General features: G+C 39.6%; 1 protein-coding gene across 3 annotated transcripts in view; it reads left to right on the forward strand.

The window, feature by feature from the left end:
* Window positions 1-23,604, forward strand: part of thsd4 (thrombospondin type 1 domain containing 4) — a 49,036-nt gene that overhangs the window by 22,078 nt on the left and 3,354 nt on the right. For 2 of the 3 annotated variants that reach the window (XM_085422532.1, XM_085422448.1), the window contains exons 8-16: window positions 16,311-16,515; window positions 19,034-19,209; window positions 19,399-19,495; window positions 19,669-19,860; window positions 20,268-20,397; window positions 20,822-21,026; window positions 21,247-21,420; window positions 22,117-22,290; window positions 22,409-22,588. In XM_085422532.1, coding sequence (XP_085278658.1) covers window positions 16,311-16,515; window positions 19,034-19,209; window positions 19,399-19,495; window positions 19,669-19,860; window positions 20,268-20,397; window positions 20,822-21,026; window positions 21,247-21,420; window positions 22,117-22,290; window positions 22,409-22,588 — 1,533 coding nt within the window. Of the gene's footprint in view, window positions 1-2,885; window positions 3,083-16,310; window positions 16,516-19,033; window positions 19,210-19,398; window positions 19,496-19,668; window positions 19,861-20,267; window positions 20,398-20,821; window positions 21,027-21,246; window positions 21,421-22,116; window positions 22,291-22,408; window positions 22,589-23,604 lie in introns of those variants that run through there. The other variant, XM_085422616.1, reaches the window with a different exon arrangement.

The raw sequence follows: 23,604 nt of genomic DNA on the forward strand, positions 1-23,604 counted from the left end.
CTTAAGCCAAGCTTGCTTCAGAGCTGACCCACTTGTAGAGGGAAGGATCCTGGGATATACTGGAGAATCAGTCTGGCTCTGTCCAACCTCTGGGCTATGCCTCCGTAATGAAAGAGAAACATCAAGGGAGAAGAAGATGATGTCTGTATGTTCATCATGACAGATGTGCTGCTGAAAGGGGCCATTCCCATCCTACGTGTCTGCAGCTGTGCTTGACTGGAGAGATTATTGTCACTTGGTTGCTTACTGTGCAAGATGTACATGCTGGTTCATGGTATGTACTGTATGTGTGTGGCCCATGGTGAAAAAAAGCAAATCTGGAAATCGATCAGTTTTAAGGAGAAGATAAGTTTTAACTAAAGGGGAAGGTTAGGGAAGTAGTAGCTGTGTTTACAGTTAGAGTGGTTCAATACAATACTTTGTGTGCGTGTATGTGTGTGTGTGTGTGTTTGTGCATGTGTGTGTTTGCTGACATACTTCCAACACAATCGAAGCCAGATGCAGGTGTGCAGATATTTGTTTCTTGGTCCTCCTTGCACTCAGTGCCTAGCTCTGTGAAACAGTTTAACAGCATATTAAAAAGAAGGTGGTGGAAGGGTGTGATTTATTAAGAATACTGCCAAAATACATATCATTACCAAGCAAATATTTGGCACGCTGTTCAGCTCACTTAAAACATGTGACTGCACACATAAATTTTAGGTTCCAAGCTTCATAGTAGCTAATAGTTTTACTGGAAGCAGATTAGGCATGAGCTGCTGTTGAAAGCATTTCAAATTTGCAGTTAGTTGTATCAAGACAAAGCGAGTCTTTGTGTCCGGTTATTCAGTTTATTAAATAAACATTTTCAGTTCTTCTGTGTAAACCTGTGTAGTTTTTTTTATCCTGTTCCTATTTCCTGAGATTGTAGTAGTCTTTTAAAACAAGTTACATATATGTATTTGGTTAAATTTCTTTCCTATCAAGCACTGAAAGGCTTTTAAAAGACTTTCACTTCTGAGGAAAGCATGTCACTAGTCCAAGTGATCAGTGTAGAGAATAACTAAACATATTACAATGCTCTTTCTCTTCTTGCCCCTGGTGGAAATTTACAGGAAGCAAAACTGTTGTACAGTGGAGCAGAAGGAGAAGGGGCTTTTGGCTACAGCTGCATGTTGGAGTGCTTTGTTCTGAAAACCAAAAGAAAAAGAACACACGGCATAATGTGGACAAGAAACTGGCTGACAGAATGGAAAGCGCACACCTAATGGCTGTTGAAAATGTTCACGTCACTGAGTTTTACTATTTACATAGCCACCCCCCCCCCCCTCCCCCCCCGTTAAAGTAATTCTAACCATTTTCGGAAACAAAAAAAGAGACAGAAACTGCCTTAAGTCAGCTGTGACTGAATCTGAATATGACCACCTTACACTAAACAGTTGTGAGGCAGAATCGCACCTCAGCTTAAGGTGTCATGGTTTTTCCCAAAAAGGAGTGGCATAAATTGCAGAGTCTGTAGTTTTAATTGTTGTGCAATTAAACATTTGATGTGAGTGGACAAAATACAAGTCATGTGCAGCAGTCATAATGTAATTTTGAATGTTGGTATGTGCGTGATACCTTACTGTGAACTAAATTCAATTTTTTTTCTATTGAGGAAAAAAATGCTGTGTTACACAATGATACGATTGTTTGAATAAATGTCTGATTCCGTTTCTTGCAAACATATCATGTTTTCAAAGTAGTCACATGGTATTCATCACAAGGCTCACAAATACACATCACTGTCAAAATCTTTGAAAACAAAGAATCAGTGAGTGACTGGTCGTTTGTAGTAATTACAACTCATACCTACAGTCTCCACACACTTTCACAATACAACATAAATAACAATATGTTAGATATTAAAACATAAAGTCTTGAAATAACTTGCTGAACTTTGGGCACAAGATTTAAGGGCTTTATCAGTTTAGTTTTTCTTTCTGTTATTAAACAGAATGTCTGACCTTTGTTTGCTCATCAGAGGTATAACCTTATAGTCAATAAGCCATTTGCAGCAGCATGTTTCCATGGTTTCCATGTGCCTTTTCAAAATAGAAAAGTTTTCAATTATCTTAAGCTTATTTCTGGCCTGTGTTTGCAAGGGTCTCTTTGTGCTCCGATAGGTCCAGCCACAACGGCCCCAATGTGCTTGTGCTGTGTATATTATATTATGTGAAAACCAACTGTCACATAGTATGATGAAGAGTGTCTTCCTTACCTCAAAATGTCCTGGTGAATTAGGATTTAATGTTGTGGAAACAATGGTGGTGCAATATAGGAAAACCATATGATGAGTCAGGTCTTCTTGGCTGCAGCAGTTATCCTTCCAGCGCTGCAATGTGGCTCCAATAGGACACAAGAATCTTATTGTTTTTGAGTTGTTGTTCGCGAACAAAATGTGTTTTTCATATGGGGTCTTTTTCACTTGTAGGTGAAGTTTTTTCTGCATTGTATCATTGTAGTATTAGCAACAAGCATGAAGGTGAACTTCTACTTAAGTGTGTAATTCTGTAATTGACTTTTTTTGGCATCTTTTGAAGATTGCATGCCTACCTGTCGTAGCACATAACCCTGCGGGTTATCTTACACTTTCATTTTAGACCCTCAAGAATTTCCTTCCTCTCTTTTTGCCAAACTGAAAAAAAGTCTTCAAAACTTCCTCTCTAACTTCCAATTTACTGTAGCTGCCACACTCTTACACTCTGCCTGCTTTTCATCTCTTTTCTCTCTCCCTCCAGTTCATTCTCTACCGCTCACCCTCCCTCCTCTAAAAAAAAAACAAAAAAAACCTGGTCCCCCTTACCTCCCCCAGCTGCACCTCCCCCAGCTCAGTTTACAAGGGGAGCTCATAGAGATCAGTTCAATAGTGAGAGGGTTCTTTTGGCATTCTCTGAGCTACAGCGGTATAGAAGAGGCTGACGGGAGCAGCCACTGGACCCGTGTGGACGCCTCAGTGACCGCTTGAACATTTCCGTGCCCACATGAGAGAATGCTGTCAGGACTGGCTCTTCTGCTGCTCGTCTGCCTCCACATGCGTGTGCAGGGGAAGCTGCGGTCACAGGTAGGATCTGCCTCACCTCTGAGTCCTGGGGGAACCTGGTAGAGAGGGGCGATTTTCATTGATACCAATACTCTGGCCATGACAGAAGGGGGATTTCTTCATCTTTTTCAGTTTGTTTTGTACTCTTTACAGTTGCTGATATGTTGCTGATATGTGGCTTCATGCCTGTCACCATGAGAAATGCTATTTACTTTATTGATTAGAGGTCTGAGTAAAACATCCAAATCTATAGAGTTAGTTGCAAGTAAGCCTGGTACTTCTTTCCATCTAGTGTCCTGTGGTTGCAATTAGTACTGGGCAGTGTCACTCCATAACTTGAACTGTCATTATAGCCCCATGATCTTGTGGTCCAACTACTGAGTGGAAGTATTTACAGTATTGCTGTTCTCACTGTGGCTCTGCTTGCTCTCTGGGCTGTTTATTTTTCCACAGCACATTCACTGGCTGCTTGTGGAGTTAGATTTCCCTCCTAGTGGAAGACTCAGTGAGTCAGGCCTGTCTTGGGACTATAAAGATGTACTTAAAGCTCTATTAAGGATAGACTGTCATCCTGCATTAGCCTGTCACCACTTGTGCATCAGCTCATCTGGTTTTACATCACCTGTATTTGCCTGGAATTAATGAGGCCAGTGTGAGATGCCTGCGGGTGTTAATGTAAACTCATGATGTGCCAACAGGCTTGATGAGGATGTCTTTCCAAATTTTATATGACTTTAAACTACATGCCTATCAAGCTTAAATAAACATTATAATATATCAGTACATAAACAGTTGGTAAGACGTGGCTGAATTGATGAAAACCCCTTTGATGTTAATTTACATTCTCAATAACTACAGGATAAAGACAGCTGACACTGCCTCGTGCAGGAATAACTCTGTTATATCTACTATTTGCCTGTATTTTCTGTGAATATCTATATGATATTAGACTGACCCCACTGCTCTACTTGCAAACACAACATTTAAAATCAACTCAATTCATATATTTAGTTTTCCTTTAGATAGTTTTATTTTGACTTTTTTGTAAACCAGATATGTTGACAAAACAGTAGAATACAATGATTTTACTTGCCACAAAGCCATTCACAGATAATTGCAAAACAATTGTCAGTTTCATCCTGATAAAACTGGCTGATAAATGTATTGCTGAGGAAACCCCCAAATATACTGGCTACATTAAGCACCCACTGTGAAGCATATATAATGCGTAATGAATGTTTTGAGGCTGATTTTTGTTAAAACTGGGACAGTAATTGACAGATGGAGACAACAGAGCAATCAGCTCATATTCAGTTTTTGAGTTCTTAAAGGCCACCTGAAGTCTCAGAGGCCCCCAAACAGAATATTATGGTTACAGCAGTATTGTGGTTTATATCACATACGTTTTACTGGCACACACTGCAAAATTCTGGCAGTATTTAGTTTGTTCAGCCCCTGTGATTAGTCTCTGTCTTTTTGTGGATGTTCTCAGCAGGAGCTGTTCAGAGTCTGTGATTCTCTTTCCAAAGCAGTTCTTCTAAATCAGGGCTGTGAAGTCAGGAGAAACTCTATACGTTTTAATGGCTGTAGATTGATCACACTTCTATTTCTGAGTGTTTTACAAGCATGGATGCCTTTAGTGAAGTAACTGTGCCCTTTGCTCTATAGTCTGTGAGGGCATTTTGTGGTTTGGATGAGGCTTCTTTTTTACTGTTGGGATCAAACATCTTGCCACTCTCTCTGTACATAAAAGGTTACAGATGTGCTTTCATGCAGTAGCCTGAAATCAAGTGTGGAACCTTGTAAATTCAAAAATAACATTTTGGTAAGTTGCTTATTTGTTTATTTTATCAGCAGAAACAGAAATGCAATGCAATTTGTATTTTTTTAAACCACAGGTGTTTTGTCCTTACTGCTTATCCAATGTTACAGTAAATACTTTAATTCCAGCTTGTCAGCCCATTTTGGTTGAACTTTTTTTGTTATTGATTTCAAAACATACTGTGTTTTGGAGAGTGGAAGGCTGAGTGATTATCATAAAAAAAACCCACTAGAGCTTTGGTTTCTATTTATGGCTTCAAACCAGCATATTCGAGATAGAAGCAAAATCTGAGAAAAAGTTCTAAACTGATCAAATCTGCAAGTATTGAGATATTGATGAAGTGATAGCTATATCTCTCTATAGATAGCTATATAGCTATCTATAGAGATATATATAGCTATCTATAGAGAGATATATATCTCGGGTCCTCTACCAGAGGCCTGGGAGCTTGAGGGTCCTGCGCAGTATCTTAGCTGTTCCCAGGACTGCGCTCTTCTGGACAGAGATCTCCGATGTTATTCCCGGGATCTGCTGGAGCCACTCGCCTAGCTTGGGAGTCACCGCACCTAGTGCTCCGATTACCACGGGGACCACCGTTACCTTCACCCTCCACATCCTCTCGAGCTCTTCTCTGAGCCCTTGGTATTTCTCCAGCTTTTCGTGTTCCTTCTTCCTGATATTGCTGTCATTCGGAACCGCTACATCGATCACTGCGGCCGTCTTCTTCTGTTTGTCTACCACCACTATGTCCGGTTGGTTAGCCACCACCATTTTGTCCGTCTGTATCTGGAAGTCCCACAGGATCTTAGCTCGGTCATTCTCCACCACCCTTGGGGGCATCTCCCATTTTGACCTCGGGACTTCCAGGTTATACTCGGCACAGATGTTCCTGTACACTATGCCGGCCACTTGGTTATGGCGTTCCATGTATGCCTTGCCTGCTAGCATCTTGCACCCTGCTGTTATGTGCTGGATTGTCTCTGGGGCATCTTTACACAGCCTGCACCTGGGGTCTTGCCTGGTGTGATAGACCCCAGCCTCTATGGATCTTGTGCTCAGAGCTTGTTCTTGTGCTGCCATGATTAGTGCCTCTGTGCTGTCTTTCAGTCCAGCTTTGTCCAGCCACTGGTAGGATTTCTGGATATCAGCCACCTCCTCTATCTGCCGGTGGTACACTACATACCGTGCAGGGGCCTGTCCTTCCATGATGGTTCCTCGTCTCCCTCTTTCTTGGGTTTCTGCTGCCTGAGGTATTCACTGAGCACTCGGTCAGTTGGGGCCATCTTCCCAATGTATTGCCCACCGATGCCTTCTTGTTCCAGTAGCCCACTTTTCGTCAGGGTGCCCTGGTTCCTCAACACCTGACGCGGACCTTGTTGATCCGGGCGACGTCCGAGCCGGCATGCCTTCATATTTATCTGTCTCACTCATGTCTGCGGTAGGCTCGCTTAGCATAGGGGGTCTAGCCTTAGGACCCTTACTGGATACAGACGCCCCAGGCAGGAATCGAACTTGCGATATATATATATATATATATATATATATATATATATATATATATATATATATTATTTATTTATTTATTTATTTATTTATTTATTAGTGGCAATTGACCACTTGCTAAGAACATGCACTTTCTAGGTGACTGGTGTAACTATAATGAAAACACATTGATTGCACGAGTCCTCAACCCCAACTTGTCATGGCAGATGGCTGCCTCTCCCTGAGCCTGGTTTCTTCCTGTTAAAAATGAGTTTTTCCTTCCCACTGTTGCCAAGTGTTTGCTCTTAGGGGCTAATTGTTGGAGTTTTCTCTGTAGGGTCTTTACCTTACAATATAAAATACCTTGAGGCAACTGTTGTGTTTTGGTGCTTATATAAATGTAATTGAATTAAACAGAACTGAATATGATTGTTATCTTGAAATAATTAGGGTTAGAGTCAGTGGACAATCTCAGTTTGTTTCTTTTCTACCATGTACACTTAATGTTTAATTAAGCTTAAAGACGGGCTGTTCAGTGTTTTTTGTTTTTTTAAAGGAGAAACTTGTAAACGAACTCTTAAATACTGCATAAGCTTGATAGCTGGACACATTATATTGTGTTAAAAGACTCTAGCTTTCCCTTATAAGGTGACCTTTGCAGGTTTTTGTTTTTGTGCAAAGCTGTGTGATAAAGAGTGTTTGCTGGAAGTCTGTTTACTCAGCCTTTTGTAACTTTGGTTTTTAATGAATATGCTATCATCCAGCACTAGCTGTCACCGCAGGGAGAAATAGTAAACAGTGTATGAGGTATCAGAGTGGGTCTTTTTTTTTAACTGTAACTTGCTGCTTTATATTTTAATGCAATTAATATTCCTTGTCCTCCTTAACTAAGGCTCTGCTGGTAATAAGCTGAACAATAACAGCTTTTTGTTTTGGGGTTTTAAAGGACACAGAAAAGACTATCCTTCAGTCTCTTTAAATTCTTGTCTGAAATACTACAACCCCAAGGACACAGACATGTGGACAAACTCAAAAATAAAAACAAGGCAAACATTGTTTAGAGGACTGGCTTAGAGAAAAGTCATCTCTTTTTTTATAAACCAGATTTCCAAAACTAAAATAAATCTGCAAGTTTTGGTCATATTGTTGATTTACTTCCAGAAAAGTCTATTATTAAATATAGAAATTAGCATAAAGGTTAATGTGATCTGCAAAACAGTGAAGGAGGATTTTCTTTCTCTGTTGTTAAACTAAATTGTTTACACAGGAAAGACTAAATCATTCGGTCATGTCAGTTTATGTTTAAGATTGTCATGCGAGAGCTCAATAGTAATGTTAACTCCACAGATACAGATGTGTTTGAAGTGCTGACTGAGATAAAAGCAGTGTCGCAGGCCTTTCCTCATTAAAGCCAATTAAAGTTCCATAGCATCTTAACATGTGGGGGACAGATGCTACTATGGTCTGATGTGCGCTTTGTGTATTTTATTTAAATCCAAACCAAACCTCCAACCATATTTGATATCAATCTTTACAGATTTTTTGTTTTTTGGTCCTAGAAATGTTTGTACAATATCCATAATGTCATTTCCAGACACAACATCACGTCTTGAAATTACTTCCACTGTAAATTCTTTGTCGTTGGGATGATACTGCCTCTGTATTCTCAACCTGGAAGCCAAGTCGGGGCTGTATTGAATTTCCAGATGAACTTGAGCGTCACAGCTGACCAAGTCATGATCACTTCATTGGCCATTTTCCAAAGAATTTTACAACCTTTCTATGTGTGAATCTGTAGAAATGCCCAACATGTGCACCAAACAGGCTCCTTTAACCTTATGCTCATAAATATGTTTTACAGTACTGGACTAATTCCATCACAGGATGCAGTTTTATGTAAGAGTAGTTTTATTGTGAGAAGCGTCTTGGTGGAAAGCACGATGTCTAATTCATTGTCAGTTAAAGAGTTAAAACCTCCACTTTTGTGTCAGTTTTGTTTACACAAGTGTTAGTAATATTGCTTTGGTATATTTGGTATAATGAAAATAGAGAAAAGGAGACAGCAGTTCATGGCTCACAGTATTGTTATTTTGCTTTTCTTTTGGGGTTGATAGGAAAGCTGAGGGAAAAACTGCCAAAACACAGGTTAAAAGGTTATGGTGGGGATCCAGTGTGGATTCATGTGGATTAAGACTTGGGGGGGCTTAACCACCGCAGCCTCTCCAGACTGAGAAAACATCCTTTTATTCATAACCGCCTCCATTACATTTTTTTTTCTCTGCAGAGTTTGGCCCAGCAAGATGTGAGTTATTCAGGGTAAGAAAGTCAGACCTGAGAGTTGTAATTATAAACTCAAATTGCCATAAAAAAAAAACCAACCGCAGAACAATGTGATACAGCCACTATGTCACCCTCTGGCTTATGACCGTCATTGTTTGATGCTCTGATTTCTTTTTATTTGTTTTATGGGTTTTTTTTCAAGCCTGGAGGAAGCATATTTTCAAGTGGAGTTCTCCGTTATCAGCTAACACTATAGCTTAAAACAATAACACAGTACATATATCGACTGTGGGTGCGTCCTACAGGCGTGTGTATCGTACAAATAAAACAAATAAAACACTAGAATTTTACTCACTAAAACAGAGCACAGGGGTCTTGTACCGCCTGACTACACAGTGTGACAAATTATTTGTCATATCATTATTTTAATGCTAGCTTTTGAAACCAGTCTCAACTGCTATTTCAAGGAACTGCAGTTTTACTCACTTTAAGGTTTTTTCGCTTTCTTTTCTTATAACTTGCTGCCAGCTGTCTGTGCTTTCTGCCGACCCTTTTATGTACTGTTGAAGTCAAAATGCTTTACTGCATTCATATCATTAAACAGAAAGAAGAAAGCTATAGGAATGACATAAATATCATACTTGCAGTAGCTGTGTCCATGCTATCTGTGTAAGACAGTTGGACAGAATTTACTTATATCTGGACATAACAAATAAACAAGTCTTTGAAGCTGAAATATGCAAATTTATATTGGCAATGCATAACATGTAAATCACTGTGTTATGTTGAGCCTAAAACTGAAAACACATCAATGGACCTCATGTAGTCTCCTAGATCCTAGTTGGTATAGTGCAGCTGCCCACATCTGGATGCTACGTTGCAGTGTAGCTCGGTGGTCTAGCCGCAAGCATGTGCTGCTGTAAGTCAGTCTGTCACCCCAGGACTGGATGTGTCTGTCAGCTGCAGATGATTCTGTCTCAGCACCCTAAACACCATCTGACAATGTGCAGAAACTGGTGCCTTTGTTTTCCCAAGCTTGGAGCTTTGTAGTTCGGGTAGTTTGTAAGAAATAAGATGTAGGCCACTGCCTTCTATAAGCCTGTTAATGTCAAGAATTTATTTCATGTGAGTAAATCATGATGTTGAGAAGTAAGCATCATTTCAACCAAGGATTAAATTGCTTTAAATGTGTTGTCAGGCTCCAGACATGTGTCACAAAGAGCTGTTATCCCTGTTAATATGTGGCAAACTTTCAAAGTGCAAAAACACAAATAACCCTGCCTGGCGAAACCTCACAAAAGATTTAGTTTCTGCAGCAGTTACAGTGTTTTTCTGCTTTGAGAGGTTCCTCTGCCAAGGAGTGCCTGTTTTCCATGACATTTCTTTTCTTTTTCTTTTTTCTTTTTTCTTTTTTTTTGTGTCCCGTTTGGATCTTTAGCCATCAGAATTGATGTCTTAAGGCCAAGAAAGATGCCAAGCGGATTTATTTTACCAAGTGGATCATCATGGCCTTGCCATATTGGTCCATTTGATTGACCTTTATTATAATTATGAATTTATTTTAATTTCGGTTGCTACAAACGGGACAGACATGACTGGGGGATAGGACAGGGAGAAAGAATGAAAGAAAGAGAGGGAGAGAAAGAAAACCAAAGGGGAGAAGAGACGGTGAGAAGGGGGGAAGAAAGAAACCAAAAAAACCCCACAAACAAACAAAACACCTGGATCACCTGTGTGGAGAAAAAAAACAGAAGAGAAAGCAAACAAAGAGCAACATAATAAAAAAAACAGCACCATCACAATAAACTAGCTAGCAGTAGATAACAGTAGATACTAAATAATAAACGATATTGTGCAGCACGCACGATAGACAGTGCACAATGTGCTTTGAGGCAGCAGCCAAGAAAGGTGTAGTCCGCATCAGTGAACACCCGTGTGTACACCTGTGTGCACATCTGTGTGGATCAGCATGCTTGTATTCCAAAGGTTTCTCCATGTAACGATCTGCTAGGGAGTGTGGGGAGCCATAGCCCCGTCCACCAGGGTATGAAGCAGGTATGGAGGAGATCCAGGCCCCAGATATCCAGAGGCCCCAGAGTACAAGGACCCGAGGAGGACCACCAAAGGGGGGGGGAACCGTGCCACCCTCCTGGGAAGAGCTGAGTAGAGCCCCAAAGGAGAGGTCATCCCGCAGCTACGGAGCAGAGACCAGAGGGGGTTGCAGTGGCGTGCCCGCGGGCTCTGCCGGCAGCCAGCTGTGCCAGAGAGGACCGAGCTTCAGGCCCAGAGGCCAGAGGCCTGAGGGCACCCCACCCCCCGGAAGGAGCCCAGCCGGGCCACAGGCGCCCGGCCCCGCCAATCGGCCACCAGGAGTGAGCCGGTACAGCCCCAGACGACAAAGACCACCAACACACCAACGTCTGAGGGCATCAGCCACCGGCAGGGAGTGTGGTGAGGGGAGATAGGCCTTCGTACTTTAGAGGGCCTGAGATGTACCCAGAGAGGTTGAGTCTAAGACCCAACCTGACATATAGACACAGACGAACAGGCGCACGCGGACACAAACGGACACAAACAAAATTGAGGGTAGGGCACCAGCGCCAGAGGTGGGTTGGAGTACACCGACCATCCTCTGGATGCTGTAAAACGTGCCCACCCCCACCCCCACCCCCATGACATTTCTAACTTGATTTACTACAGTACAGATGAGCTACATCTAGCACTGTTGTTAATTTCAGGATGATATCATTCAGAGCATTAACTTTTTATTCATAATGTGTAGCCACAAACCAGGCCTCCAGCATGGATATTATTGCAAGGTAATTGTAAAATTATGCCAGCTGCTATTAGGAAGAAAATATCATTTCTTTGCATTCTTCGCAAATCTGATATTTTATTCATTCGCTCCCTCTAAACATGTATTGCCCTTACAGCTGCGTGGCCTCTGTAAGAGCAAAATTGCAACAAACTGATCATGGGCACTGTGTTAATCATTTACTGTATTGTCCCTTTATATCCTTTTAATATAATGTTAAACTCATTAAGAGACTTATAAGAATTTAGTTGCAATGTTTTGATAAAGGTTTTAGTTACAATAACAATAAAGAGTAGTGTATATGAGCACATGTGACATCAGATTTGCATATTGACTCTTTTAAACACTTTATAACTTCAATAATCATTATTTTACATTAACAGTGCACAACGTGTCTCTGCAGTGCAGTGTACAGATTTGCTCACTTTGTATTTTGGTTTTCTGTGCCAAAACTGTAGATAATTCAAATCCATTTACTGGTTTTCTTTTCTTGTTATCATCCTAATTTCTAGGAAGTTGTTGTTGAAACAAAGATACAGCACTGTGTGGTGATAAATCCACTGCAAATTATCACCGTGGTGCCAAATTGTAGACTAGAATGTTTAGCAGCTTACTGGCGGATATAGCAGGACATTTGTTCTATCTGTAATTATTTTAAATTGACATTTAACTTCATAAAATAATTTTATTGCTGTAGTTCAAAAATGAGAATTTTTAATCTACACTAATGGCTTCTGTGGGTTTTTTTGTTTTGTTTTTTTGTTGTTTTTTTGTTTTTTTACAAAATGTTCATTTTGGTTCTCAAATTCTGCAAATATATATGGATTAGTCAGTTACAGACATAGATGTATACCTTTTTAAGTCTAGTCTGTCACCAGTTTTTTAGTCATCTGGTTGTTAGGTTAATTAAAACAGTGTACAAAAAAGATCCAAAAATAATATATATCTAGTAATGTCCTGCTCTAAACTATAGATCAGGACACACTCCCTTGTTGGCCTCGTATACTCTCTATACAGTACTGTATACTGACGGGAGTTTAGATAAACTGGAATATTAGAAAAAGCAGCTGATTATGGTGGTCTACAGTCACTGTTATCACGTGGTTGATGTTTAAAATTGATAATTTTTTAGGTCAATAATTATAAGATAATTAATATAAAAATTGTTTAAGAAATACTTTAAGTCACAGGAAGCCATTTTTGGGTTTGTTTAATAAAAAAGTATATTGTACTCATAAATGTACATTGTTAATTATGGCTTCCAACAAAATGATGCATTAATTGATCCATTCTCATTAACTTGGAATGAATCCATTAAAAATACAATGGTAGGGGTGCTGGTTTGTGCCACGTTGCCCACCATCAGCGCCTGAGATGGGCATCACTGTTGTATTATTATAGAAAGAAAGAAGGTATACTTCCTCTCTGCATTTAACCCATTCACTCAGTGAAGCAGTGGGCAGCAATGTGTAGGGACGGTACCTTGCTCAGGGGTATCTCAGGGTAGCCATTCAGTGGATTCGGACCACCGACCTTCTGATCATGGGGCTTCCACCCTACCTACTGAGCTTTCCCTGTTAATAGAGTGTTAACCTTACAGTATACAGTGCCTCAGGGCAGTTGTTGTTGTAATTTGGCACTATATAATTAAAACTGAATTTAATTGAATTGTTCTGCCTAATGGCTCTTTATGTATGTGACTAGATAGGTAGAAACGTTCTAGGTAAAGGTAAAGGTGTAATTGAAGAGCATTGGACTCCTTAAAGAATTTGAACCGTCTGTCCAAAGTAAATAGACGTGAACACACATTGACAGCTGACAGCAGATCGAAAGCCTTCCCTCAATACAGATAAACAGAGCTCTACAGACGCCACCATAGCTAGGATTATGCACTTTAATTGAGAGGGGAAAACAGAACTTAGGTGACTGCAATCTGCAGTCTACTGACATCTAGTGGTGAGATTTTACACACTGTAACGTTTCTATTTTACATACTTCTACTACAAAATCGACTTAATAACAAATCTAAAATAGAATTATATATATTGTCTTGACCTATTAAAAACATAAATAATCATCTGATGACAGCAAAGTTATAAAGCTGGAATATGAACAATAATACTACTTTTAATGAACAAACAGTGTCATATATGAGTGGCCGTAAGAAGAAGACATGTATTGGCTATGCAATAAAGCATTAAAGCAAAGGAGTACAATAGATTATTGGGTTCAAGAGGTTAATGTCTCTGCATTTACATGACGTCATTAGTGTTTTATTATTTATTTATATTAAATCATTTTAGGATTTTCAGTCATGACCACAATACTAAGCAGTGGGTCCTGAGGTCTCTGCTCTACTGTTTTTCAGTATTCAAATATTAAAGCTGCAGCGAGAAGTACATTGAAATATAGGCCACTAAGGATAGACTTGCTATTCAATAAGAAAGAGACTAACTTCTCAGGCTCACTTCTCAGGATCTGTGTCTAATTCTAAATGTCTTGTTGTGTTTTCTGGGAGTAGATGATATCTCCAGTGACAAGTGCCTTTGGCAAAACTGTGTAGAATTCAGTTTGTTACAGAAAACTCTGCAATGTGATGACTTTAACCCAACTGCATTGCATGGGAAAATATCATCAGGATCTGCTTTAAGATGATGCTGTTTTCAGTGTTCATGAGTTAACTTAAGGTCGACTCCACTGTCCTGACACATGTAACCATTTCCAGATGAAGGTGGGCTTTAGCGACATTTTCAAAATCCTGTTACAGTTCCACTAAAAACAGGGTGGTTTTCCTCAACAGATGGCACAAACCACCCACAGAGAGAAGGCGAAAAAAACATTGACGTGTTCTCAGAAACTAGGGTGAGGTTTAAAAGTTGTCTCTTTTTTTTTAACAGCCACACTGAGATTTCTGTTTGAGTTTAACTTGTAGCAGCTAGTGATATATAGATGTTAAAGATGTATTAAAATGTCACCGTCTTCACATCATTTTGATGGACTCATGTTTGTCAGAAAAGTATGCAGAGCAATGTTAGTGCTTTGTACAACTTACAAGACCAAAAAAACCTTGATTTTAATCGAGATATCGATATCGAGAAATTCCTTACCTTTCTAATATGTGTACAGAGTGTAGAATCTCTTGGCCCTTCCTCATATCAGAAGAATGAAAATCCTGATTGTTTTTACATCCACAGTCACATAAATTCTCCACTCCTACATTAACGTGTTTTGGTTTAAACATTTTCCCATCCAAACGTCCACAGATAACCTCTCACCATGTCAGCATCTGTTTTATGAGAGGAACTTTTTTCCCTTTTTCAGGCAAATGCTGCCTCGCTTCTATAATGGTGTTGTTTTAGTTTGAAGGGATTTACGATGAAAATGGAGATGCAGAGGAGATATTCATTCATTGGTAGTCATTTAAACAGACAGCCCTACTTGACTCCATTTTAATTTGTTTTCCATGGTAGATATGCTGTGCTGTAGCCAGTTTAAATGTCCTCAGATGCGTTTTACCATATATTATGCATTTCGTTACAGCCAGATTGTAGCTTTTGAATTGCTCTGTATTCGTCGATCTGTAAAGTGAGATCATAAAGTGCAACGGTGCTTCTCTGAATGTTATTCTGTTATGTTTAGTGATTTTCATACAGAGTTTCCAACATAATTCCATGCTGACCACCAAAGCTTTTGGGAGTTTTATTTAAAAAAATTTCATCACTCTTAGTTTGCTGTTCTTTTCTCCCATCACTTATTTCCTGTGTTGAAGAAGGCATTTCATGTTTGCTTTGGCCCAGCTGATGCTTTGGCCAAGAGCTGACTGGCCTGCTATGGGTGGGAGAGAGCAAGAATTTCATTTTGAGTTCACCCCCTTAGTCCACCCATGGCCACTATTTCTTCTTCCACCTCTCCGTTCTCTCTCTTTTCATCACTTTCTTATACCCTTCTCCACCTGTTTCTCCATTTTCCACTGTGTTTCTGTATTTTCACTGTTCTGCAACTGATTTATGGTGATCTATTTCTGCAAAATCCATGGGGATGATCCTATTTTTTTCTTATATACTTCCTTTATTTTTGTTTAGATCATTTCACTACAGGAACATATGTGAAATGGTGAAATCGACCAGTATTGGTCTTCTTCGTTGAGGGTTATATTTAACAGTTTTTTATGCTGAGTGGAGTATGCTGGGGTTACACCAAGTGGAATGCATCAGCTGCATCTGTGAATTTACATTAACGCCTGGTGAAAGTTGTAATCTGATTTAGAGTTTTGAAGGTGGCTCTTTCGTGTCACAATTTCTTTCCCTACCGTTATGTTGGTAAATGTGGTTGTACTGGACTTAAGCTTGTCAGACATGCTAAAGCTTAGCATGTCTGACTGTACGGTAGCGCACTGCAACCAGTTTTGACTTCTGGGCCACCTGTTTAACAGCGACAGACTTTTACTGCTGCTTTGACTCAATTTATGGATTGCTGATGTTAACTGTTCTATTTTTACTGTGACCAAGTATCCTGTAATTTATTGCCACCAGTGTGATGAAGAAACCTCATACTGTCGAGAGGAAATTTGCCATCAATTCAGAGGCTGTCATTCCAAAACGATGCCTTCTGGAAAGTAACGATGATCATGCTAATTAGCCTTTCTTATGTTATAGTTAAGTAAATGACTTCATTGTGTTTATTTAGCAGATTTTTTGATCTATATGATCTGTGTTTATTCTGCATAATCTCTGTTATTCCTATTTTTTTCACTAAAAATGTTTTATGATTAGCACACTTTACTGCTCTTTCACTAAGTAAAGATTATCACTATATCTCATTACCTCATTACTTCTCTCTCTGTCCCGCAGAGTCTAGGATGCGATGAGTATCTCGGATCAGGAAGGGTGGTGGACAAGTGTGGCGTGTGTGGAGGTGACAACTCAACCTGTAGGCTGGTTTCAGGAGTGTTCAAACATAGTTTATCCAAGATCGGCTATCACAAGATAGTGGAGATCCCAGAAGGAGCCACCAAGATCAATGTTACTGAGATGGTGAAGAGCAGAAACTACCTAGGTGGGTGGTAAACATACTCACAGGATACTGTGCTGTGGCTGTACTGACGAAGAATAGCCAGTTAGTGCAGTTTTGTCTTCTTGCTCATGGCTGGTTTCCTTAATTTTATTCTAGCTGCTGTATTGCAGCTGGGTGAATATATATGTTAAGTTTAGCATTTTAGCCAACAGAACTGCTTTAGCATTTCACTGTTTTGATTATGAGCACTAACAAGTAATTTAAAGCACCTAAATTAAAATTACACCCTTTTTCCCACTTTTTTGTTACTCTTTATTAGTTCAGCATTCGTTCAGGCAGTCAAGATCAGTCATAATCTTCAGTGGATCTCAGCTATGCTCTATATCAACTAATACACTCTGTGTTTTAAGCTGCATTAGCCTGACCACAGTTGTGCCTGAAGTCGCGTAGTAACTCCCCTCGACTCCATCTTCCTTTCATGTTCTTTCGGGGCCATACCTGTTGTCACTGAAGCCTGATGTTCTGTACAGTCTTACAGCTGGTATCTCCTCCTGTGGCTTTGTGGAATTGTGGAGACGTGTGCTCTCCTAATAGAGCCAAAGAGAGTGTTATTTCTTTCTACAGTAATTTAAATGTTCTTTTGACTACAGTGGCCCTGAATGACCTGTAATCTAAAAGCCCCACCTTCCTCCATAGTTGCTTACTCCTACTCAGTCTTTACTCTCTGCCATGCTGTGCTGGGCATATTCTTTATTTAAACGCAGATGCCAAATATAAAAATGTTTCCGTTCACATCACATTATATTTCATTGCATATGTGACAGCTAAAAGAATTATGTTTGGGAAAAAAATAACAGAGATCGTTTCTTAGCAGCACATCAGTCATACTATAATAATATTTTGACATCTGCTAGTTTGCTTGAGAAAAGAGGTTTTAGGTATTAGTTGCTAAAACTGTGTGAACAGTATAGAAATGCTTGAATGTTGGCCATATACTTTAAATAAGAGGCCTCTAAGAGTGCTTGTCGTTGGTAACTGCTAATTTAGCTGTCTCGCAGCAAATAGAGCATTTTAGTTTCCATCCTGGTTTACAGTTTCATTAGTCACAGTTTGCTGCAGAGTTCTGCTTTCAGCAGCTCAGAACATACGTCAGAAAACCGCCATCTGCCATGCGTAGTGTTACATGTATGACACCAGTGAAAAGAAAGTCATGAAAAGAAATCATTAAATGATGAATGTGAGAAATGTTTGTTACATTAGCACTAAATAAGCCTGAGCAGGTAGGAGCTGTTTTGTTACATTTGTTTTATTAAACAGCATTTTGCTTTTTAGGATTTCTTTGGCCTTATGCCTATATCGCCACCCACTGTGTCTTAATGTTGTTTAGTGGAGCCTTTGAGTGACCCACACTTTTTACTGAGGTGCAACAGTGGGACAGTAGAGGCTTATTTATTCAGAAATGGCTGTTGGAATGTCAGACATTGTTTAATGAGAACCTTGCCCTGACTCAGCATTGGGTTTAGAGGAAGAGGAGAGCAGTCCTAGTCCACCCCACCACCCCCCATCCACCCACCCGCAACTGCTTTCCCTGAGGAAAGTGCATAAACATGCTTTCATCAGAGGATCTTACCCTTCAGGACTCACAATCTTTTTTAATTAAAGTGCGGAATTTCACCACCCAATAAAAAAAATAAAAAACTGGAAACATTAAGACGACGAATTCAGTGGCTGTCTTTCAAACCCCAGCTGCTTAGATGCCAAGTATGCTCAGCTTTCTTTAATTTGAACTGACCATTTATATACACAAGTACACAGAGTTATGTACAGACAAAAAATACTAGTATTTATATGAAAAACTTTGCTGCACCTTATACAGCATTTACAAACTCTTCATTCTTCATTCACACATAGCAAGAAAACAAACGTGTGTTCTCTAAGTGGATATGTTTTCAGTTTAAAAATCTGTGGCACATTTATAAAGGTAAAATAAAGAGGAATGATCTGAAGGTGTTATGCATTGAATTTATAAAAAGATTACACAGTTCCAGGGAGCAACATATGTTTTAAAATGCAAACAAGACTAGAATCAGGCAGGAGCCATCAACTATATCCTCATCACGTCCCTGATTTTCCCTTCAATAGGCCTTTGTTCTACGCTCTGCATCTCTAATAGTGCTTTTACTTGTCCAAACACTCTTTTACAAGCCTGTCTAATGTTACACTTCTAATGTCTTTCTAATGGCCCTTTTGTATTTAATCCATGAAATCAGTGGAAAAACCTCTTGGGAGATTTTGTTACAGGATTTGCATGAAAGATTTGCCAGCACAAACAGATTGTCACATTTGAAAAAGACATTGCTCTGAAAGTGCATGTGAGAGCTTTTATTCAGTTAGCTACTGTAATTACCTTTTTGGGTTTGAGCCACTTTTAAAAAGAATACAGATCCCATTATGCCAAATAGTTTTACATTAAACAATAATTATATAGAAGAGCTTTTTGGTTACATGTTTTTCTCATGTGTTTGTCAGTCTTGATTGTCAGTCTCTCTGTGTCTACCAGCTTTGCGAAGCCGATCAGGGCGATCAATCATTAATGGAAACTGGGCAATTGACCGGCCAGGAAAGTATGAGGGTGCAGGGACCATGTTCACCTACCGCCGACCCAATGAAATCAGTAGCACAGCTGGGGAATCCTTTCTCGCTGAAGGCCCCACAAATGAGATTCTGGACGTTTATGTGAGTAAAAAAATCAGCTTGAACCCCAAGAAAGTTACGGTGGTGGGTCTCCTTGTTTTGTTTTGTTTTGTTTGTTTGTTTTGTTTTTGCTGACCTGAGAAACGGCGTAAAATTTTGAAAGTGCAAATGTTGAAAGGCTTACAGTTCTGTTTTGAAATTGTTGTCTAAGTCTCATCTACTTTCACTCAGATGATCTTCCAGCAGCCAAATCCTGGTGTTCACTATGAGTACATTCTCCCATCTGAGAAGCTCGTGAGCCCTCAGCAACCAAGCCGCAGGCCGGAAGGTAAATAAGACCCACTTTTGGCCCCTCCTACTGTGTACAAACGACCAAGCAAACAACCAGTGGAGAAAATAACTTTTAGATAAATTAATAAGTGCGTGTTCGTTGCAGGCCTATATATAGCTAGCTATATCTATCCATAGAGTATATCAAATTGATGACACTTCACATCTTAGGGAATGCTGTGAATGGACAGGATGGATACGACCAGCAGAATCATCAGGAAAACTTTAATCCAGCTGGCAGTGGAAGATATTCGCCTCCTCCCACTGAAAACCAGGTACCCTCCGTACAGCCACCCAGACGTGAGAGAGAATACAACTGGAAACTGACTGGTGCTACAGAGTGCAGTGCTTCCTGTGGTAAAGGTCAGTTAAAGAAGTTTATGTTGAGCTTTTTTTTTTCTTTTTAGTTACAGAGAGAGTAATAAAATAACAAAACGGTGAAAAAAGTTTGCTTGAGGTTTTACAGTTTTTTTTTTTTGATGTGTATATATATCTGTTTGTGATGCAAGTCTGCATTTATATGGCATTAAAATTATGTTACATCCAGTTATCAATTATGTAAAAATTATGTGTCTCCATGTGCATGTTAAACTATACCTAAAGTCAAAACTCAAAAGTTGCATTGCTAAAACATTAATCATTTGGTCTTTATGACATTGAGTAAAATATGACTTTACTGAACTTTTAATTGCACAAAAGATTTTCCCATGTGGTATATACAACAATCAAAATTTGTTTCAGGAGTTAGTGCCTAAATTTCTATTTTTTAGGTTTCAGATATTCCATCTTTCACTGTGTCAACCGGCTGACTCAGGTCCAGGTATCGGACTCTTTGTGTGACAGCAGCAGCCGACCAAGTCCACAGGAAGAGGCCTGCAACTTGCAGCCCTGCCCAGCATTGTGAGAAATTTATCCTCTGTTTCTAGAGTGCAAATTGCAGACGTCTAAATTTAAAAAGTGTTTTTTATTCTACATGCAAGTTGACTTAATAGTATGCATGTACGCAATGAAGCCTTAATATAAGCTGTAAATATCACCCCAAGGTTCGATCCTTTAAGCAAATTTTCTATCCAGGCATTTCAGATCACACTGAGAGATGACGAGGAAGAATGTATTTTAAATTTTACCATCCATGTGGAAATATTCATACAATTTTTTTTAAACTGTTGTTTTAAAATATAGAAATGGATGATTTTCAGGTGAACCAAGTTTTTTACATCCTCTTAATTTTGTACAGTTTCTGTCCCTAAAGGAACAAATCACAGAAAATACAACAAATGAATGTCGCATTTTGGACACTAATGCTTTTCATTTTATTTAATAGCTGGGATATTGGAGAATGGTCAGAGTGCAGCAAAACCTGCGGTCTGGGCATGCAGCATCGGCAGGTCTTGTGTCGCCAGGTTTACGCCAACCGCACCCTCAATGTCCACACGAGCCGCTGTCGACACCTGGAGCGGCCTGAAACTGCCAGTACCTGCCAGCTAAAGATCTGCAGTGAGTGGCAGATTCGCTCAGAGTGGACTTCTGTGAGTGGCAGCAGTCAGACTTAATTTAACTTACAAGACTTTTCTGAACTGACCCTGAAGTTATGAAAGTTATCTTGAATCTGTACTCCTGTTCTCTACTCTTATATCTTATATCTAAATTGAGCAAATAAGCACACTCATGAAAAGAAAATGGTACAGTCTCCTTAGCTATACATACCTCCATAGTACAACACTATCCATGTAGTATGTATCTTCATAGTGCTCTGTGCCATGTGGGCTGGGTCAGAGGTCACGAGAGGTACACTGTGTCAGCAATGTGGGCGACTTTGTTCCTGATGAGGAGTGCAACATGAATCTGCGGCCCAATGATGTGGAGAACTGTGATATGGGAGCTTGTGCCAAGAGCTGGTTCTACACTGAGTGGGGCAACAGGGTAAGTGTCAGCAGGAGACACAGTAACTTTCATTCATTTCTAATAACAGAGCTAGTCTTTGTATACAGAAGGTCTGTCTTCATCACTCAAGTAGCTATTCTTGATGGCCAGCTGATATAGATACCTTTTGATGATTTTGGCAGGGAAACATACAACTAAGGTCAGGTAGAAAGTTTCATGCCTATGAGGAAAACTATGAGAAAATAAAATCAATAAAGACAGTGGTTGCCACGCGATCATAGGCTGTGCTTTAGGCTGTTCCTGCTTTCAGGTTACATTGCATGACTTTTGTAAGCAGCAGAACAGATTAGCCATGAACAAATATTAAGTTCTTGCAGGGAAAGGAAGACCTCGGTGGATGACATGAGAATCCAACAGAAGCACGTGTTTTTTGTTTTACAGTGATGATACCATTTAACTTTACGGCAATACAATAGGACTAAAAGAAGAAAGTGAATGACTTTAATTTTGCAGGATTGCCTAGATTCCTCTTGATTTGAAACATACGAACTACAAAGCCAGCTAAGATATGAAGTTTCAAAGTGGGCACAGTTAGGTTCTCTATTTCCTCCTCACAAACTCATACCACCTTTGCACACATTTGACTTGTGTGCGTTCTCTTTAATGTATTTTTCACCCTATGTTTCTACTTTGTGCAAAAATTTGACCTAAACTCTAATACGTTTTGCTCCACAGTGCTCAGCTGAATGTGGTATGGGTGTACGGACACGGGGAGTTCTCTGCCTGACCAACCAAATCAGCAGTCTCCCTCTGGAAGGATGTGGCAGCGAACGGCCCGCAGACTCTCAGGTCTGCAACAACGGTCCGTGTGAGAATCGAATTGAGTGGTTCACAGGACCCTGGAGCCAGGTATGAACACAACTGGAGGTTACATTGTACGTACGGGGAAGTTGTCAGATATGTAGGACTTTACATTAATATGTCACATGGGTTTTTCTTTCCTGATTTTGTGTTTAACTGAACATAGTGCTCTGCAGAGTGTGGCACCGGCACCCAGCAGAGGTCAGTGGTGTGTTTGATGAAGTCAAATGAAGGATTCACTGTCATGCCACCATATGAGTGCTCATCCCTGGACAAACCTCTCAGGCAGCAGAGCTGTAGCCTCAAGGCCTGTGGAGCAAAGTGGTACCACACTGACTGGAGTGCTGTGAGTAAGATATAAAACCCTCTATCACAGTTTAGATGCTTAGAATCCTCACAGTGCTTAAAACGACTGATAAGAAATCACTTTAAATCTATCGTAGATGGTTGTTTGAGTTGTACATAAAAGTGGTGTAGGCACAGTGATGTCACTCATTGGTTTGTGGGCACTTTGTTTTGAACCCTTAGGTACTTTTTTAACCGCATATCACAACTGGTAGATCTGTCTCTGTGGAGACTTCATAGCCAATAGCAGCGACTTGCCAATCACACATAGCCCTGCTCTAAAGCCAATCCTATTTTTGTCATTTATTTTACTCTAAATAGTAATGAATGTCAAGCCTTATTAAAATTTCTTGAAACTTGCCCGTGAGATTGCAAACTCGTCAGGATTTTGAGTTTATATATATTATATATTATAAATTATTTTTTCTTGGCTTTTATACTATCTGTCTTTTTAAAGCAGAGGAGTCGCTCCCTGCTGTTCATTAAAAAGATTGCAGGTTTTAGCCCCTTTCCCATTCCGAGAGCTAACTATCTGTGAGAGCTAGCTGATGAGTCTCCTGATTAATAGGTAATAAGTAGGTTATAAATATAGGTTATAAATAAGATTTATAACCTATATTTATAGGTATCTTATTTTATAATAAGATTTATAACCTACTTATAAATACTTATAAATAAGTAGGTTATAAATCTTTATTTGCTATGTACCATTTTTGTTACCGTTTAATATGTAACAGTTTTATTTAAACCCTCTAAAATGTGTCCTGGTGTTTTTGACATTAAATAAATGTAAAGTTTAATTAATACTAATTAAAGGACATCAATAGCACAATTTCCCTTGAACCTTTCTTTTCAGGATTCTGACTGGTCAGATTTAACTGACAGTACCCAAGCAGCCCACTAAACTCGGATTGGTGCCTAGCATCACCTTTTTACATCTGACACCTCAAAACCAGATTATCCCATTTTCCCTATTAGAAATTTAATTGAAATAGTTGATCAAATTTTGATCGTAAT

The sequence above is a fragment of the Rhamphochromis longiceps genome, linkage group LG1 (genome assembly GCF_057381845.1).
Source record: "Rhamphochromis longiceps isolate RC_006_pf linkage group LG1, R_longiceps_female_GT1.1, whole genome shotgun sequence".
NCBI lineage: Eukaryota > Metazoa > Chordata > Actinopteri > Cichliformes > Cichlidae > Rhamphochromis > Rhamphochromis longiceps.